The sequence below is a fragment of the Vigna unguiculata genome, chromosome 3 (genome assembly GCF_037176805.1).
Source record: "Vigna unguiculata cultivar grain cowpea cultivar isolate G323 ecotype 2 chromosome 3, ASM3717680v1, whole genome shotgun sequence".
NCBI classification, from domain to species: domain Eukaryota; kingdom Viridiplantae; phylum Streptophyta; class Magnoliopsida; order Fabales; family Fabaceae; genus Vigna; species Vigna unguiculata.
Genome location: NC_140794.1, coordinates 9,222,684 through 9,242,276, shown reverse-complemented (window position 1 = coordinate 9,242,276; position 19,593 = coordinate 9,222,684). Strand labels below are relative to the sequence as shown.

Genomic DNA, 19,593 nt, shown 5'->3' with positions numbered 1-19,593 from the left:
ATATACTACTATTAAAAGTAATGCAATTTATTATGAGATTGAGGTTGTTTTAATAAAAATGTTTGATAGTTTTTAATAATGTGTGAAAAGATATCAAACTCTAATTATTTATGGGTCTATGCAAGTTTCTTTATATATGTATTAAATTTAATGTTGCAATAAATTTAATATTTATTATCATAAAAGAGAAAAAAAAAACTTATTAATACATTACTCATGGTCTACGTTAATTAATGGTATTTGAATAGTGTATCGTGTAAATAGTTTTTTCACATCCCACAGATTTTCACAAGTTGACAGAAAGTGCCATTGTAGTTTTTCTCGAAGCCTCGAATCACAAGTTCATCCCATAATCTTAAAAATTCTCCTATTACACAATATTTATCTTACAAATTTATTAAAAAAATTATAATTTTTATTTTACCTTTCTTTTAAGAATTTTAATTAACATGTAGTTTTTTTCGTAAATAATATTTTTTACAAAATTATAAAATTTGCAAATACTTTTTACAAAATTTATTATAAAAATTATCTTATACAAAATATTTAGTGAAAAAATTGATAACAATTTTTTATAATTTATTTTATAACAAAATTTATAAATATTTTTTTTAAAAAAATTTAAAACAAAATTAAAAGAAGTATAAGTTTTTTTAATAGTGTTATATTTCATCATCATCACTACGCAACATGAAAAACTGTCCCAGACATTACAAGTGGCGTCTTCTCATAGGTTTACAAACATCACTGTTCAAGTCACATTGTGTATAAATTGGCCATCTTCTGTCCCTTTATCCGTGAACGCGTTGTTGAACTCTTCACTTTGCCAGCTTCATTTCGCAGGTTTGTCTTCGTAGCACTGCTAGTTTCAAAGAGTTTTAAGCTTTCATTTTGTTCATATAGGGTTTGGTTTCAGTGAAATCAGAATGCCAGCACAGAACCCCCAACATGAGCAACCCCAAGATGAAGTGCAACACACTGCTCAAGCTGGTACGTGCCGTTTCCGTCTGAATTTCTGCGTTTGGATTTGTGTGACTGCTTCTCAATTTTAATCATAGTTTCATTTAATCACATGTTTCGTCTGTAATCCACTTTTTTTTTTTTTTGTTTTCTTTTGAATCAGAGCAAAACGGTTCCTTGAGCAACCAGGACAAAGACGAGGCGGAGTAAGCTGTTTACTTTGTTAATCACTGCTTCTGTTTTTTAATCGGCATTTATGGTGCTTATTTTTATGCAGATTTTTGCTGTCTATGCTGGTTTTTTTGTGTATATATGGTTTAATTTTGTGTTGTTTTTGGGAGTGTTACTATGTGTTTTTGGCTTATTTCTTAGAGATGCATGCATTTCTTTGTGCTTTTCGCTTTATTTACTTGTTTACTTTGTAATTTGTTGATTTTACATTAAAATCGATCTGGTTGTTACTTGAATTTTCATGTCAATTTTGGTTTTGCCAGTGGCAGTTTTTGCATTGCACGTTTCGGTGGACTTTGAGTGTTGATGTGATTTTTTAATATTTTATTACTAAAAAAGTTATATTTTCTGTCAATTTTATTTTAAAATCTTTTTCATAAAAAATACTTATAAATTTTGCATTGTTTTTGAGAGTGTTATTATGTGTTTTTGGCTTATTTTTAAGAGATTCATGCATATTTTTGTATTTTTTGCTTTATTCTGTTGTTTACTTTGCAATATGTTGATTTTGCATTATAATTGGTTTGGTTGCTGCTTGAATTTTTGTGTCGATTTTGGTTCTCCCTTGGATTGATTCATTTTGTGTTTATGGTATTCTGCATTGTGTGTTTCAGTAAAATTTGAGTGTTGATGTGATTTTTTAATATTTTATTATTATAAAAAAAATTGATATTTTCTGTTAATTTTGTTGTGAAATTTTTTTAGCATGAAATACTTATAAATTTTTGTATTATTTTTGGGAGTGTTACTATGTGTTTTGGCTTATTTCTAAAAGATGCATGCATTTCTTTGTGTTTTTCTCTTTATTCAGTTGTTTACTTTGTAATATGTTGATTTTGCATTAAAATCGATCTGGTTGATGCTTGAATTTTCGTGTCGATTTTGGTTCTGTCTCGGCTTGATTCGTTTTATTTTTACGGTATTCTGCATTGTGTGTTTCAGTGGCATTTGAGTGTTGATATGATTTTCTAATATTTTATCACTACAAAAAAAAACTTATGTTTCTATCAATTTTGTTTTAAAATTATTTTCGTAGAAAATATTTACAAATTTTGCATTGTTTTTGGGAGTGTTACTATGTGTTTTGGTTTATTTATAAAAGATGCAAGCATTGCTTTGTGCTTTTCGCTTTATTTAGTTGTTTACTTAGTAATTTGTTGATTTTGCATTAAAAACAGTCTGACTGCTGCTTGAATTTTCGTGTCGATTTTGATTCTGCCTCGACTTGATTCATTTTGTGTTTATTATATTCTGCATTGCACGTTTCAGTGGAATTTGAGTGTTGATGTGATTTTCTAATATTTCATCACTATTAAAAAAACACTCATATTTTCTGTCAATTTTGTTTTGAAATTTTTTTTCTTAAGAACTAATAAATTTTGTTGTGAAAAAAAATTGCAGGAAATTATTGTCAATTTTTTTATAAAATATTTGGTATAAAACACTTTTCACAACAAATTTTGTAGGAAATACTTACGAATTTTATAATTTTTTAAGAAATAATTACTCACAAAAAAATTACTTGTTAATTAAGATTCTTGGAAAAATAGTAGAAAAAATATTTTCTTGTAAATTCTTTTAACAAATTTGTAAGAAAAAACCCATGTAAAATAAGAATTTTTAGTAGTGTATGAGTGATCCATGTGTATTCTATCTTGCTTGTATGGTTGTGTATGTTTTGTGTTTGTCAACAAAGAATAGAATATATTTTTAACAGAGCATTTACATTTTAAGTACAAGCATTATTTATCTTGGTAATTGTAAATAAAACATAGGTTCTTCAAAAATGGTCTTACACACCAAGTGACTATCTAAGCTTACTCATCTAGCCATCAACATTATGTTTAATAATCCAAGTTGAACTAGCATTCTTTAGTAAAATATCGGGTAATTTACAAAAATGAACAGAAATACAACGATCTCATTGTCATAAAAGTTTTTGTGGTGTAGTTGTGTTAGTGTTTATGATTTAATTTCCTTCCCAGCCTAATGGAGTGAGCATGTGATATTATGTACTAGTCCTTGTCTTTTGTTATTATGTTTCTAGCAACTCCCTAAAATCACATTAGTATCTAGTGACAATTTTCATTGGGTCGCTGCTTTCTTAAGCTAAGAATAATGCGCATTACTTGTATAATATGATGCTTTAAAACTCAAATATATATAGCTGGGTGAAAATTCACCTCAATGATTTGTGTAAAAAGTTATGTATTCATTACAATTTAGAAAAATCGTCTGAGTAATTTTCAGAACATTATTGTGTGGACTATCTGTTCTATTGGTTGTCAATATCTTCTCACAATACATTGACCTAGGACAAGGAGTCGAGAATTTTGCAGTTTGACAATCATCTCGTTAAAATATTAAATATTAATGTTTGCTAATGTTAATGTTTATTTACAGGCACGTGGTTATAGATATGTCAATTTTGCAGTGTGCTATCTGCCGAGGTATGTCATTTATTACTGATGCCTGCTTCCTTAACTATTCTCTGCTAAAAATTTGCATAAGCTTACAAAAACTTACTCTAAGCATGAACGTGATAGCTTTACTAAAAGTTTTGTTTTATGAAGATAAGACAACAATTCATTTAGATGCTTAGAAAACAAAACAAAAATCTTATCACAAAATTAGTTAAGACAATGATTTTTTCTTGAACTTGTAAAACTTTTAACATTCTTTTGTCTCTTTGTCTCAAGAAATCTGTTCTGTTTTTCTGGTAGAATATTTATCTTAAATTGTTATATTATTTTTTTGATAAGTTATAGATGTTGTTTTCTCTTTTAGTTTTATGTGATTTTATTCTTTATTTTTTTTTATGTATAAAAAAGTTGGCACACTCCACTTCAGGTGCTTCTCCATTTATATTTTTTATTATTGATAAAAAATAATAATTAATGCCTTTTTGTAATTAAGGTTGTACCAGAGGAAACATAATCAATTTAAGAATTTATGTTTTCATTAGCTCCTTTCATTATAATCTTGAATCCTCCAGCAGCCCCTTATGCATTGTGATTTCAAAGTGTCCTTTAGTAAAGATTGTATTAAGAAAAGAAATAAAACTGGCATTGTGACATTATTTTGAGCGATTCTATCATTTGAAATTTTAGTAACAAAAAGCCTTGCATTGTTGATTATGCAAAAAAACGTTTTTGAAAGTATTGTTTCTGATTCCTTTATTATTCCAAATTCCCGAAATTATCTGATCTTGCACCCCTTTCATTTATTTTATTTTTAATTTCCATCGCACCCTTCCTTTAAAAACTCCCAAATTTTATTGAGTGTTTTCAGCATCATTATTTTTGTCAGCGTAATGAATGACAATGCAATAAGCAAGTTGTTCTCTCTCTGTTTGTTTGTTTATTTATTTATTTTATGTAATTCCTTCGTCACATATTCATTGAGTGTTTAAACTATTATTCAAATTCTTTTAAGTATAATAATACTATAATTTTTATTTTTTTGACTTTCATTTCTTATTTCCTGACATGATTTAGTGTGATCATTAATTAGTGTATTATTATAATTTTTTTTAAAAGAATTAATAATTCACACTAAGTCACGTTATAGGAATGAAAATTAAGAAATGACAATCATATTATAATTTTCCTTCTTTTAAAATGATAAAAAGGTTCTTTGATTCTAAAAGTGTGAAACTAAAATAGTTGTCATAGTCCATTCTAGTTACATGCATGCAATTGTTGACCTTCATTATTTCAAATTATTAAACTTTTCTTCCATGTTGGCAGAAATCTAAGGTAAGATTTAGATTTAAAAAAAAAATACCATTTTTTATTTTAGCATAAATTAAACTAAATTTATAGAAAAATCTATATCATTCTTTTAGATATGTCAAATAATGCAGCATGTAAGGCATATTTTATTTGCTTTCCCAATTTACAAATTATATAGTAAAAGATACTTTATTTCGTTTTATGTGTAGGAGTCATTCAGAAAACAATAACGCTGATGGAATGCTTTCATAAGTTTTGCAAAGAATGCATTGAGAAATCCATGAGCCATGGGTTGGTCCACAAACTGCAATCTATGTTCTTGTGTTACAGATTTAGTATTGGGATACATTAGTTTATTTTTACAACTGCTAACGAATCCAAATTGGTTTTATTGTAGTGTCAATGAATGTCCTGTTTGTCATGTTCATGTTGCTGGTCAAATGTCACTGAAAGAAGACCCACAATACGATGCTTTAGTTTCTGCTATAGTGCACAAGAAAAAGGTAATAATACGATTGAAAAATGGCTTCTAATTGAATAAAAAACTCATGAACATGGTTTTCTGACACAGGATCAGGAAGTGGCTTTGCATCTGCATGAGAGGACTAATGCTCAAGAGGTGCAACTTTGCTCAAAAACTTTTGAAATATGGATGTTATAATCTGAATGCTGTCGCTTGAACATAACTTCTTAGAATTAGGGTTTTTATTTTTCTGATTTTACATTAAGTATATAATTTATTATACAAACAGGCAAATTTTCAACAGAGTAACACCAGTATTAGTCGCGAGCAGGCTAGGAGAAATCGCCTCGCCAAGCTTGTTGATCTTCTACGTAATTCTGAATTGAACGCTGAGGAGGTATTTTTTTTGCTACTTCCATAGTTTCTTAGATTTTATTAAAGTAAAGTTTCTAGAAATTTGCATCACAATTTAACAATATTTATCAGCAAGGTTGTTAAGTTCTCTTGTCTGAATATTTCAATATTCTGTTACCCTCATGATTCAGTGATACAATAGAGTGACTAGGTCTTATGTTATTTTCAGTTGGATACTCACCTTGTGCTTGTCTCTTTGGATGAGCAAAAGATACCAAGTTTGGAGGAACCACATCTTTTATGCAGGCCTACTTGCTCAGTGAAGACACTCTGCAAGGTTATTATCTCTCCATATAAGTCATCATTATATATATATATATATATATACTTTGTCGATAAAAAAAAATTGTAAAAGAAAAATTATCAAAATATAGTGGTTAAAATATATATATTATTAATTCTGATTGGATTTTTATGTGCAGCATGTTGCACTCAAAAGTGAGCTGCTGGAGAATCAAGTTGAATTATTGTTGGTTGAAGAATCAGCAGGCAATAATTTAAGTGGTAACATCTTGATTGAAGAATCAGGAGGCAATATTGTAATTAGTGACATAAAAGTTGACCCAAACAAGCACAAATTGCGTGTTCTGCGAGGTGAAGAAACTTTGGGTCAACTCTACACTCCCAATCTCACCAACTGTGGTCATCTGGTAAACTCTAAATGTGGCCTACGAAAACTTTTTAATAAATATATGTAAACAACGTAAGCAAATAAAATATAATAATATATCATCTTATAAGTTGAACTTAGATTATATATAAACCAATTAATAAAATTATTTTATTATTTTATTTTTATTTTCTTAAAAGCATTTACTACGAAATTTTGTATAACCATGTAGAAGGCATAACTAGATACTTTATGTTTTCTCCTTTAGTACCATTAAATATTCACTAAATTTCTTTTTAAAAAGTAAACAATTTTGATGAAAAAAAACATTAGTCAGTGCTGTAATCAATCTAAATGTTAATTTACAAAATAAAAAAAAATTATTAGTTATTAAAATATTTATTATTATGGTTAGTAATTAATTAGAGAATAATTTCTTCAAAATTTTAGTAATTAATGTTTAGTGATCAATTTATAAATTAATTCATTTTGTAAACAAAACCTTGATATATAACTAAATTTTAGAGACGAGTTATAATTTTTTTTATAATAGTGACTATTTTAACAAACAATAATTTTTTATTTTATAAATTAGTATTTAAATTAGTAATTAATTATAATAATTAATAATTTTTTGTTATTAAAATTGGTTGTTAATGGATGATTTTTTTGTAAGGGTTGTTAGCTTTCCTTCTTTTAATATCTCTTTTTTTTTTTCTTGAACTTGTTATTTGCAGTTCATCGCTTATAAGCTGAAGTAGCGGAATATGCTTGGGTTTAGCAGATGATGAACAAACCCTGAACTATTATATGTTTATATGAATAATTAAACAGAACATTGAAAAATGTCTGGTTGTTTTATCTCTTTCAATAATTTTCTCTCATGTTAGAGAAAATGGTTCTGAACCTTTTCGGTTAGTCAGAACCGTGGATACATAGAAACTCTACAATTTACAGATTTCGGGTGTTCTAAATTATTTCACAAATATTTTGGTCAAGAATTTATGTATGAACTTGTATTTGATAATCGTTAATTAGTGTTCTAGCACAAGGTTTTACTCATATTTTCATGGATTTTGAACTCAATTTTCTAATTGTTATAATTTAAAACACAAATGCGGAATTTGATTTGTTCAATCTTCACACAATTTTCATGATTTTATGTATGTAATCTGGTTCAGTTGACATTGTAAGTTTGAACAATATTAACCTTTTGTTGTAAGTTTGATGTAAATTTGTAGAAAAGTCTATAGACTCATTTTTTTTTTTATGATTAGAAGGCATATATATTGTTTTTATAAAGCAACCTTAAAATACAAGTTTGTAATTTGAGTTGTTCTGTCTTCTTCCCACAGTCACTATTGTCTTCATTATTTTAATAAATATAACATTTATTGCAACCAATCTGATTCCCAGTGATGATGTTGAATTTTATAAAAATAGTTTATTATCATGATTATTGTAAAGGAAAATGTTTCACGTGCACTTTTTGTTGAACACCATTGCAATCATCTCTTCATTGAATGTAAACTTGTTTTGAAAGTACATATGTGTAGAAGATGGGTGAGAATTCATTCATGCTACCCTAACAGGATCTAAGAATACATGTTACAATTTTCTATTCGGTGCATTATATAGATAAAATGTGGCTAGATACATAATGTTGCAAATAGAGAAAGAAGATGTAGGCCAAGGAAAAAGGGCCAAGGAAAAAGGGCCGAAACAAAGAGAGCGAAAGGGAGAAAGGAGAAGGTTATTTTATTTAAGGAAAATGATTTTTTTACTACTAAATTTTGACAACTTTCTTTTACAACCTTAGGTGGCATCTTCTAAGTGATTTTTCATTTTTCTATTTTCTCATTCTCAATATTTCAAAGCCACTTAAAAAATGACACATCATAAGTAATAGAAAGTTATCAAAATATTATCATCCTTTATTTAATGAATGAAAAATATATACAATAGTGTGTAAAAGACTAATACAAACGAAAACTCAACTGAAGTGAAAACAGAAAACGCAACAAACACATGTGAATCACTGAATTAAAACAAAGATGCTCAAGCGAGACGAACAAAAACAGAAGCATAGTTACAAAATGTTGTGAATTCAAACGTGAGTCTAAGTTTTACATCGAGTAAAAATACAATATGAGTTATTGAACAACATATAAAGATAAAAACCCATAAACTCATTACATTAAGAATTTGGATTAGAGGTGGTGTCAATTCCTTACAATATGAGTTATGTTCATATCTTATGTGTTTATCTTTGACAATACAATAGACAAAAACATAAATCTTGGATCTGAAAGAAATAATCTTAATTGTGAGTAAAAAACAAATCTAAAGACAAAAATATCTCATGACACCAGTGCAGAAAGGGCTTTCTGCCCCGATTATTTTTCACATTTTGCCTCGGGTCTGGAACCGAGACATATTGGGGCGAGGCCAAAAGGTACATCTTTTGGCCTCGGTTATCACCTGAGGCTATAGACCCAGTTTTTTGTCTCGGTCTTGGTAAGAACCGAGGCATATTCCTTTACTCGTCAGTTCCGCGAGCTGGTCCATAATCAAATCTGATTCTCTGCAAATTGGAAGTTCTGAAGGAGTTCGTCTGCCATTGTTCTCATTCAATTTCGACACTGAGGTCTTCTCGCACACCAGAACAAACTCAGAAAAAACAAAAATACACATTTATGAATTCAAAGCAAACACAAAAAATTAAATGCTTAAACGAAGATACCTCCCAGAAACCAAAAACCAATAAAAAACACATTCAAAATCATACAACAGGGCATTCACTTCCCATCTCGTTATTCAAAAAAATGCAGATGAACCTGTCCAAACAATACCAACAGTACCTATCAGAAGCTAGGATTCAGGTGGAGGTTCACCAAAAATGGCAGAGGCAGGATGTCCAGCGCTCACGCTGCCAAACCAGTTCGGTGAGGAGTGGTGGTGGATGCCAGAGGCTGTGAATGGCAACGAGCGCAGCTTGCCGGTGATAGAAAAGTGCGGCGGCTCAAGGGTAAATCAAAACCCCTATTTGACGAGGTTTGGCGCGGACGCTGGAGCGCATGGTGGTGGCCACGGCGGCGGGAGGTAACCTAGACTGACGAGGGTTTGGCGCGGATGCTGTGGGTGCCTGACTTGCTGAGGAGGACGAAGGGGCGAAATTTCGAACAGAGGCGCTGCTGGCGCGGGGACTTGAACAGAGGCTGTGACGCGGGGAGGAAGAAGGGTTCGCGAATTTCGAACCCTAAATAAACCCTATGGCTTCGGTTGTTAGAGGAACCGAAGCCATTGACCCCCTTTTGGCATCGGGTCTTCTTGGACCGACGCCTATACCCTGACTTTCAGCCACTTTTTGGCTTTGGGTCCTACTGAACCGAGGCCTATACCCCTCTTTGGCACCGGTTTTGAGCGAACCGGGGCCTATACCCTCTTTGGCTTCAGGTATTTGGAGAACTGAGGCCTAAAACTTGGCTCTAATTGCAAAAATGCCACCGCGCCATTATATGCTTCGGTTCCTGACCAACCAAAGCATATAAGGCGAGGTAAAATGGACATTCTGCACTAGTGTGAGTTTAAATATATGAATCAAATTTTTGTGATTTTTGTTGTTTAATCTTTGATATATGTAAGGTCTTTCTTTTGTTTTCTTTGATACTTTCATATCTCTTAATATAGTATTTTCTGTTTTGACTGATAAAAAAAATATTGTAATAAACATTTTTGTTGAATAATATTTGTTTTGTTTAGTAAATGAAAATATTTTATATTTCTGTTAAAGGTTGTAATAAATAGTTTTTTGTTAAATAACATATTTATTCATCATATATATCATAAAAGGATCATCATGTGCACAATATTTTTAAATGTCTGAAGTAAAATTTAAAATAAAAAAGATGGAGGCACTTTTTTTATGAAGAAAATAGATATAAAACGACATGCTTAAATTAAGACTATTTGTAATTTAAACAGAAAAAACTGACCGAGTTAAATTATATAAAAATATTAAATTGTTTAAACTGTTATACTAGACTTATATTTATTTAATTTTCAAAAGATAAATTATTTTAAATATTACTATTTAAATTCAAATTCATTATAATTTACTGGACTAAGTGTATACTTTGAAATAAAATACTTAATGCAAATAAAAAATATAGTTCGGACAATTTAAAATAATTTAATTTTTGGTTCAACTTTATTCAAATTATAATATAATAAATCGTACTAGACGTTTTATGAATGAAATATATCTCGTTTAAGACTTTCCCTGAATTTCAATGTAATTTCAGATGTGGAAGTATTGGCATTGACATTCAGAAAATTAAATCTCAGTTTAATACACACGCTTTATCAATGTTTTCCATTATTTAATTGTTCCGATTTTCTTCTCCTTTAAAGAATTTGTAGATAAGGCATGGAAAAGAATTGACGCGTTCTTTCAATAAAAAAAGTACGTTACATGAAAAATAGACAAAATAATTAAATGTTAGAGATAAGTTTTAATGCTGGACGGGTTAAGAGTTTGAAAAACTTAAATGAAATATGAATATTGAGACTTTTATTTAAAATTCATTTTTTAAGTTCTTTTAATAAAATTATTTATTAAATTGTTATAGTTAATTTTATTTAATTTTCTCAAGAAACTTTTTAAAACTTTTTAAACTTATAAAACGAAAAAAATGGAATAATAAAACGACTAAAAAAACATTTTTAATCCTAATACAAATCTAATAAATTACCAAAACTCTCAATAGAAAAAAAAACAAATTAGTAAACGAAAAATCACATAAAGATAAAAAAATATAAATCAAAATTATGAGAAAATAATAAAAATACTAATCATTTTGTTTTCTTAAATAAAATTTAATTTCTTAAAAAAATATTTTAACTCATTTAATATCTTTTTTAATATCAATAAAGTTTAATAAACACTAATGAAAATTGATGATAAGATAATGAAGATACGGATCATTTTCTTTTTCTTAAATAAAATTTAAGTTATTAAAAAAATATTTCAACTAATTAAATGTTATTTTTAATATTAATAAAATTTAATAAACATTAATAATAATTAAAATAAATTTTACTTTTAAGCATAAATTATAATTAATTTAATAAAAATATATTATTAATATTTGTTAATTTGTTTTCTTAAATATAACTTTATAATTAATGTAATAGAAATATATTATTAATGCTGGTTCATATTGAGTAGGCATGTCAATCGGGAGGATAAGGTACATGTAGTAATTCTCCATATATTTATTTAATATCCACGAATATCTGCGAGTATTTAAAAAAAATTAAAAATTAATATTTAACAACATATTTTAATTGTAAATTCAAATAAAATACAATAATAACATTCATAAATTTCAAACAAAGTTCAAATAACTCTTCTAAATAGTGTTGAATAATAGTTTACAAAGAAATGAAATTTTTTTAAAAGCTAATTGATAAAAAAATAATTCATTCAAAATCAATGTTAATATTTTAATAATTTTTTTTTAATTTAAATGAAAGTATAGCGGGTACGGGTATCCATGAGTACGGATACCATGATACCCGTGTTCATCATCCCGTTAACAGGTATAAAAAATACCCGTACCCGTTATCTGCATATATTTATTTATAATATTTATTTACAAATTTTATCCACAATATCGGGGTGTAATTTTTTTTTACATCCCTAATATTGAGCCACTTGTGCTTATACATATATTCGAACAATAACACCAGAAAAAACTAAAACTAGGTAGCATGCGTGTTTAGCATAAGAAAGAAAACTATAATATTCTATATAACTAAGTAAAAACATTGTAACGAACATCTATCATCAAACGTGTTTATTTTTTTGTAATATTTTTTATTTTGGTAAAAATTATTTTCAAGATGCAGAAAATTATAGATAACTTCATTTAAATAATTTAATTAATACTGATATATACCATTCAAAGAAGAAAAAGTTGTCAAGTAATATGCAGAAACAATACGTTGTTGCAATTAAATTAAATTTTGTAAAATACTTTTATTGAGTAATCAATTTCATTTAATATAAATGTAATACTTTTACAATTTTATTAAATCTAGTAATAAATGTTTTTCTCTAAATAATTAGTTTATTTAACAAATTATTTTATATCATGTATTAAATGCTGTAACAAATTTAATATTTTACATGATAGCCAGCAAAGATTAATCAATATATTTGTATGTTACGTTAATTATCCTCAATAAATAATTGTACGTTCTCAGCTCACCATAAATAATTTTATTTCAATATAATTTTATTTAAAATTATTTGAATACTATTTCATTACGTACTCTCAATTTCATCGTATCAATAGGAAACTGTCCCTGACATGTTACACGTGGCGTGTTCTGATTGATAAACTCTAGGTAGAAGTCATGGTCTCACTATTTATGCAGCACTTTGGCACCTTGTGTCCCTCTCTGGTTGAACGCGTTGTTGAACTCTCACTTCGCCAACTTACCCTTGTTTCGCTTCGTAGCACTGATAGCTACGAACCGTGTTAAGCTTTCATTTCCTTCATAGATTTTTCATCGGAGACAAAATAATGTCAGGACCGAGGCTCCCCGACGAGCCTCCACCGGAGCAACCCGGAGAGGAAGTGCAATCTGAAAATGAAGTTGGTATGGTTCATGTTCCTCTCAATTACTGTGTCTGGATTTGCATAAATGCTTCTTCCATTTTAATCCGAACTTTACTGTATCATTTGTGATTTTCATTTTTCATTTCTTGCCTCGTTGTTTTCTTCAGAATCGGATCTAAGCAATTCATCGAGCGACGACGACATGTAGGTTAAGCTGATCCATCGTTCTGCATTTCTTCAGTCATTTACTTCACGATAAGCTGTTTTCGTTTTTCGAACGGTTTCGCTGCTTCTTAAATTTAATGTTCATTTTGATTCTGTCTGGGGGTGGTTCGTTTTGTGTTTATTGTTTTGTGTGATGTGTTTTAAAGCGTTTGTTGTAGTTTTCGCATATATTTATGAGTGATGCGCACGTTGTCTCGTTTTTTTTTTTTTTTTTTCTGGTCATGGATGATTGATTCAATTAGGTGTTGAATCCTTCACCAAAGATGGTTAATTTTGTTGACTTCAGCATGAATTGGATTTGTGCATGCTCCGGGATAGTTTGTTGGTCATTTTCCTGTGTGTTTATGTCAACACAACCATTTTGTAATTATAGGATTTTATTTTTAAATGAAAGGTTAATTAATGTGCAAAAGCACATCAAGAATAATTGGGAATTAGACCAAAACTGGTAGACAACAAAGATTAGCATAAAAAATTTAGTAAAGCGGAAAATAAGAAAGTCATTTAGGTTTTTAAGAGACTTAAAAATGTTTGATCCAATCCATTAGACAAAAGCTTGTCCGTTAATAATTCCATACGTAGTTCCTTCCATACTTAGCAAATAGGAGTTAATTCAGGACTCCATTAGCTAGTCTCACCAATAGTTCCATTAGCAAGAGCACGTCCTTCATTTCTATACTTCACTCATGCTTAAAGAGCTTTTACCCAAGTTATGAAATTGCTCATTTGTTAGGATAAATAAGTTCATAGGTCCAAAATGTCAAGTCAAGTCGGGCAAAAGGTCAAGACGGGTCGGTTCGATTCGAAGGTCAAGTTGGCTCGGATCGGACCAAAGATCAAATTGTTCTTGGCTTGGTCGAAAATCGAGCAGTATCAGGAGGGGCCGAAGGTCGAGCTAGGATGAAGGTCGAGAAGAGTCAGACCGAATGTTGAGAAAGGCAAGGCCGAAACGAAGGTCGAGATGGATCAATCCAGGCCAAAGGTCGAGCTAGACTAGTTCGAGACAAAGGTCGAGTTGGATTGGGTCGGACCGAAGGTTGACAGTCAAGTCGAGTCTCCCCAGGTCAAAGGTTGAGCCAGGTCAGCCCGGTTGAAGGTCGTGCAAAGCCAACACGAGATGAAGGACGAGCTCATTTGACCCAGACCGAAGGTCAAACCGAGTCGGTCTAGGCCCCAAGTCGAGTCGAGTTAGCCCAATCGAAGGTCGAGACGAGATGGCTCTAAGCGGAGTCATCCCAAGCCAAAGGCATAGTAAGGTAGAGTTAGGTTGGTTTGGCTGAAGGTCGTTCCAAGTTGATCAAGCCGAAGTTCAAGCTAGGCTGGCCTAAGCCAAACGTCGAGTTTGGTCAGCCAGGACGAAGGTACGAATTGGGTCGGCTCAAGCCAAAGGTCAAGACGACCTGAGTTAGGTCGAAAGTTGAGACGTGTCGGCTCGGGATAAAGGTCAAGCTAGGCCGATATAGCCTGAAGGTCAAGCCAGGCAGCCTAAGACAAAGTTCGAGTTGGGTTGGCCCGAGTCGAAGATTGAGACGGGCCGAAGGTCGAGTTAACCCAGACTGAATGTCAAGCTAAATTAAGTTACACTCAAAGGAAGAGTTAAGTTCGTCATAAAATAGAAATTAAATTACTTTATCCAAACAAAAAAATTGAAATTTAAGATATTTCAATTACTTTATCTAAACATAATTATTGAAGAAACGAAGATAATTCAATTACAAATAATTTAATTACTAGGTATTTCAATTACAAATTAGGGTTATTGCTTTTAAGACCCTTTAAAATACGGAATAGAACCACTTCTAATTTATTCTATTTTATTTTTTGGTAAAGTTGCTCAATCTTCACCTATCGCACACCCAATTGAAGTCTAATCACACATAGATCAGAGACAATGGGTCTCTTGTCACCTCTATTCGCCGCCACGGGTTCCGATGCCAAAAAATTTGCGACGAGCTAAGTGCCTCCGAATGTTGAGTGTCGGCATCCTTGTTTGCCACTGCAGGTTCAGATGTCAGAGAATCTGCGACGAGCAAGTCCTCTTGAAGCTGGGTGTTGGTGGCAGGCATTGGGGCAATGGTTTATTTGAGTTGGGGTGAATCAAATTAATTACCCGATGATCACCACCTAACATAAGACTAATACTATACAGATCCTAGATCAAATGTGAATTAAATATGAATAGTTAATCTAAACATGCAACAAAATGTTGAACAAATCCATCATATGTGTGTGTGTGTTTAATATGTATGTATGACTTTTATGTTAAAGGATTGAAATAACGAAGACCTTTTCATTTATTTAACTTTTATTGTCTATAAAAGAAAAATGCTGAACTTTGCTTCACCCCGTGAAAATGTAATGTAGAATTTGATTACATCATGATGCTAACAGAGGAAAAAAAAACATATGTTTAATTATAAGGAAATATGCTTTACTTTTACAGCATTCATGTAAAACCCTTTTTTAACAGGGATGTTATTTTCTTTAGCATGAACTTATTCATGGAGGAAGAATTTTATCTTCCTATATAAATTACATCAACTTGACACTGGGATATGTTTAGTATTACCAACTTTTTCAAAAATCTTCACTTATGGTGAGATTACTTATAAATTATTCTTATCCTTCACAAGATTTGTATACTAATTAAGTAGTCAAATCGTTTGAAAGTATTTTTTTTTTTCATAAATATTATTTTTTCTCTCTCTCTTTCCTATTCCTAGAATGATTTTTTTTATTAAGTGAATACGAGTGACTTAAGGAAAGGTTAAATAATTACGTTTTTTGATATCATTTTTATTGGTTTTTATTTGCAGCTGTATGGAAATAGACTTGTCAGATATAAGCGAAGATCTTAAGTGTCCTATCTGCCTAGGTATGAAATTAAACGGTTGGTAGATTACTTAATTATTGTTTTGCTATAAATTTGTTGCTCTTAAACATGCTATGCTGCAAGTCTTAATATATTGCTTTGCTGATTTTTTGTGGGCAAGTTATAATAAAAACTTAACAATTACACATGATCTGAATTTATGTTATATCTAAATTCCATCATATTACATTGAATATGTTCATTAGTCATCCCAAAATATTGACATAGAAGACATTTGTAAATGGACATAAAAGTATGCAAGTAACCGTGTAAAGTAACCAAATCATTAACCTGTTTACAACTTTGCAGTATGTATAGTATTTTTTTTTATCAGCAAAGAATAAAATAAATTAAGTAGAACACTTGAGGGGTACTCTAACCCTTATACAAAAAAGCAGGACCTGGACAAATAGATGCATTAGCTTAGCATCCTGGCTCCGTCAAAACAAAAGACCATTCAAAACTAGATGATCACAATTTAGAACAACTTTGTGATCCACAAAACAAATGAGGCAAAAAGTATGCCTACCTAAAGCACAGACCCCTACCTAATTTCCGAATAGTATAATGATAGTGTACATTAATCAGACCGCATTCTTCCTAATGTCAATACTTAAGCGTTTGAACACGTCATCCTCCTCACAAAAGGAGGATAAATGCGGTATGTATAGTATATAAAGGTGATTTATTTTTTATAAAAAAATAAAAATGTTCTTTTATTTATCATAACCTGCTAGGTTTATCAAGAGGATAATTTATTAAGAAGATACAATATTAATGGAAATATAAGTCTAATCCACTTAAAAAAATTAATATCCATTTTTAACCAAAAATTTCCAAAATTTAAAAATAATAAATTTATAAATCTTTATTTTTATAAGATACTCAACTTTTTTTTATTTTTACTAGGATTTAAACTCAAGGCTTGAATTTTCAATCTAACTTTTTTGAATCTTATAATTATGTCAACATGCATAATTTGAAATCAATAAAATGTTTGACTCCCACATTGGTATAAATCTAAGGTAAGATTTTGCTAAGGAAACACACAATTTTATTTCTTTCCTGATTTAATGTGAAATGTGACAAAATAGCAAGCCTTCACAAGTGTTGTGCTTTGTTTATTCTTTCGTTATTTTGTTTAGTAACTATTTTGGTTACTTCCTTTCTACCATATATGCAATGGCACCAACAAATCTTTTTGAAATTTTAGCTTTTAAACTTATCAATATTTAAAGAAATAGCATTTTTTCCTTGGAAGTAACAAACAAATAGGCCCTTTAAATGCACATGTATAGCTGATTTTTTTTCCTTCTAAATAAGGATTCAATCACTAAAAATGTCAATGTTAAACAATTTTTTATTTGTATTTGTAACTATGAAATCATATATCGAAAATGGTTGAATTCATTTTATGTGAAGGTGTAATTCGAAAAACCAAAATTGTTATGGAATGCTTGCATCGGTTTTGCGGAGAGTGCATTGAGAAAGCCATACGCCTCTGGTTAGTCCTCAAGCTTCGAACTAATACGTTATCATCTCTCAGAATATTTTGGGACAGTGTTGTCGTAGGTTTTGAAATGTTTGAGTTGGTTTGAGTGCAGTAAGAATGAATGCCCAGTTTGTCGTGAACATTTTCCTGGCGGATGCACACTAGGCGATGATCGCCACTATGATCATCTCATTTCTATCATCCATCCAGATGTTGCACAGTACGAGGACGAGGTAAGACAACATTTTAAACCTTGCATTCATTTATGTGAATTAATGATTCATGTTGGCCCTACGAAAATTATATCTTTTGAAAAGTTCTACATCATTCGAGACAAGTTAAGGAGTGGTTGTTAGTGACTATATAATACACTTTAAGTCCATTATGTTCTTTGTCCCAAATCAAAGCCACTTTGAGATAATGTTTTACTATTTTTTATTCTATTGTAGTAGAGGGTTGTGCAACGTAACTAAATTATTACTCTGGAAAGGATGTGTGTATTTGGAATCAAAGGATGAGAGTATTTTTTTTTGTGTTATAAAATTTGTATATAATGATTATTCTCGGATGGTTTTTTTCATATGGACGTTATATTTTTTTGTTCTTTGTATTAATTTTATTTATTAGTTAATAGAGTGATTCTTAAATATAAAGATGATTATCTTCTTAATTGATGATATGTTTTTTTCGATAATTCATGTTCGTGCTTCTGCTCAGTAGCTTACTTTGCTTTCAAATATGAATGTTTATTAAAAGTGATTGCATTTATTAGAATGTTTAATTATAACATTTGAAGTAATATGAGTAACAATAATCATCATTTCCATTTCCCAGTCTCTTCAACGTCAAATAGAAGAACTGGAGAGGAAACACAAGGTTAAGGCAACCGCTGTAAGTTTTGCAAGGAGACGCAGAACAATCAGAAATGCATGCAAGGATGAGAAGGGAAATGAGAAGAATGAGGTTATGAATGATAAGAATGCAGGAAAAGAGTCGTCATCTGATGCTCAGAAGACAGAATCTGAACCAAATAAAGATGGAGAATCTGCCACTCTCCATGCAGATGGAACTGCTGATGAAAATGTTCCAGAAAAATAAGTTCACCTGGGAAAAAATACTCATGGAATTTAAGCCGTTTGATCTTTGTCCAACGGTCAGAATAACTCTCTTAACTTTTATCAGTGCATGCAAAATTGAATGCACCTTAATAATTCTCAGTTCATGAAATTGAGATTTATCAAAACTAGTTTCTCTTCGTATAATAATTAAACATGCTTTCGGCAGTTCCTGCATAATTTTCTGTTATTCCTTAGTGTCTTTTATGTTTCAATTTTTGTCATATGCTAGGAAATCTAAATTCTTCTTTCAATCCACCTACATATTGGAGGGCTCATTTTATTTCGTTAAATTAACCATAAATCACAAATTTTGAAGGAGTTGTTTCTTCTTCCAACAGTTTTTTTTTCTTATCATAATAACTAAAAAAGTTTTGCATTGTTTCTCTCCAAAAATAAAAACACTTTAGGTTTCCTTTGAACCTTTAATTTTAAAAATTTGTTTGATGTAGCTTTGTCCAAAAAAAATTATATTTTTCGGTTTCATGACTTTTAGTTTAAACGTTTTTTTTTATATATAAAAGTAGTTTAATTTTTTATCAAATTTATAGGCAGATTTTGAAAATTTTACATAAATGATAAAGTTATCTTTTTCAACCACAACTTCAAACTATTAAAAATGGTGAAACACACGATTTAATTTTATATCAAAGTCATATTTTATAACGATTTCTCTTTCAACTGTTTATATATATATATATATATATATATATATATATATATATATATATATATATATATATATATATATTAGTTTTATAACTTATGGAAGTCGTGATGTTAACATAGGACTTCTTTTCTTTTCTATTTTTTTATCATTTATTTTTCTTTTACAATTTCTTCCTTTT

At 30.0% G+C, this 19,593-nt stretch overlaps 2 protein-coding genes across 2 annotated transcripts; both read left to right on the top strand.

Annotated features, from left to right (window-relative positions):
• Positions 1 to 752: 752 nt before the first annotated feature.
• Positions 753 to 7,486, top strand: LOC114174920 (putative E3 ubiquitin-protein ligase RING1b). The gene is made up of 11 exons (XM_028059652.2): positions 753 to 843; positions 917 to 990; positions 1,124 to 1,166; positions 3,595 to 3,641; positions 5,135 to 5,216; positions 5,323 to 5,428; positions 5,497 to 5,544; positions 5,678 to 5,785; positions 5,972 to 6,079; positions 6,225 to 6,452; positions 7,150 to 7,486. Exons 2-11 carry the CDS (start codon positions 927 to 929, stop codon positions 7,171 to 7,173), a joined length of 858 nt encoding a protein of 285 aa, XP_027915453.2. The 5' UTR covers positions 753 to 843; positions 917 to 926; the 3' UTR covers positions 7,174 to 7,486.
• Positions 7,487 to 12,894: 5,408 nt separating this feature from the next.
• On the top strand, positions 12,895 to 18,915 carry LOC114179949 (putative E3 ubiquitin-protein ligase RING1a). The gene is made up of 6 exons (XM_028066466.2): positions 12,895 to 13,081; positions 13,209 to 13,245; positions 16,083 to 16,141; positions 17,561 to 17,642; positions 17,743 to 17,863; positions 18,465 to 18,915. Exons 1-6 carry the CDS (start codon positions 13,006 to 13,008, stop codon positions 18,726 to 18,728), a joined length of 639 nt encoding a protein of 212 aa, XP_027922267.1. The 5' UTR covers positions 12,895 to 13,005; the 3' UTR covers positions 18,729 to 18,915.
• The last annotated feature ends 678 nt before the right edge of the window (positions 18,916 to 19,593 follow it).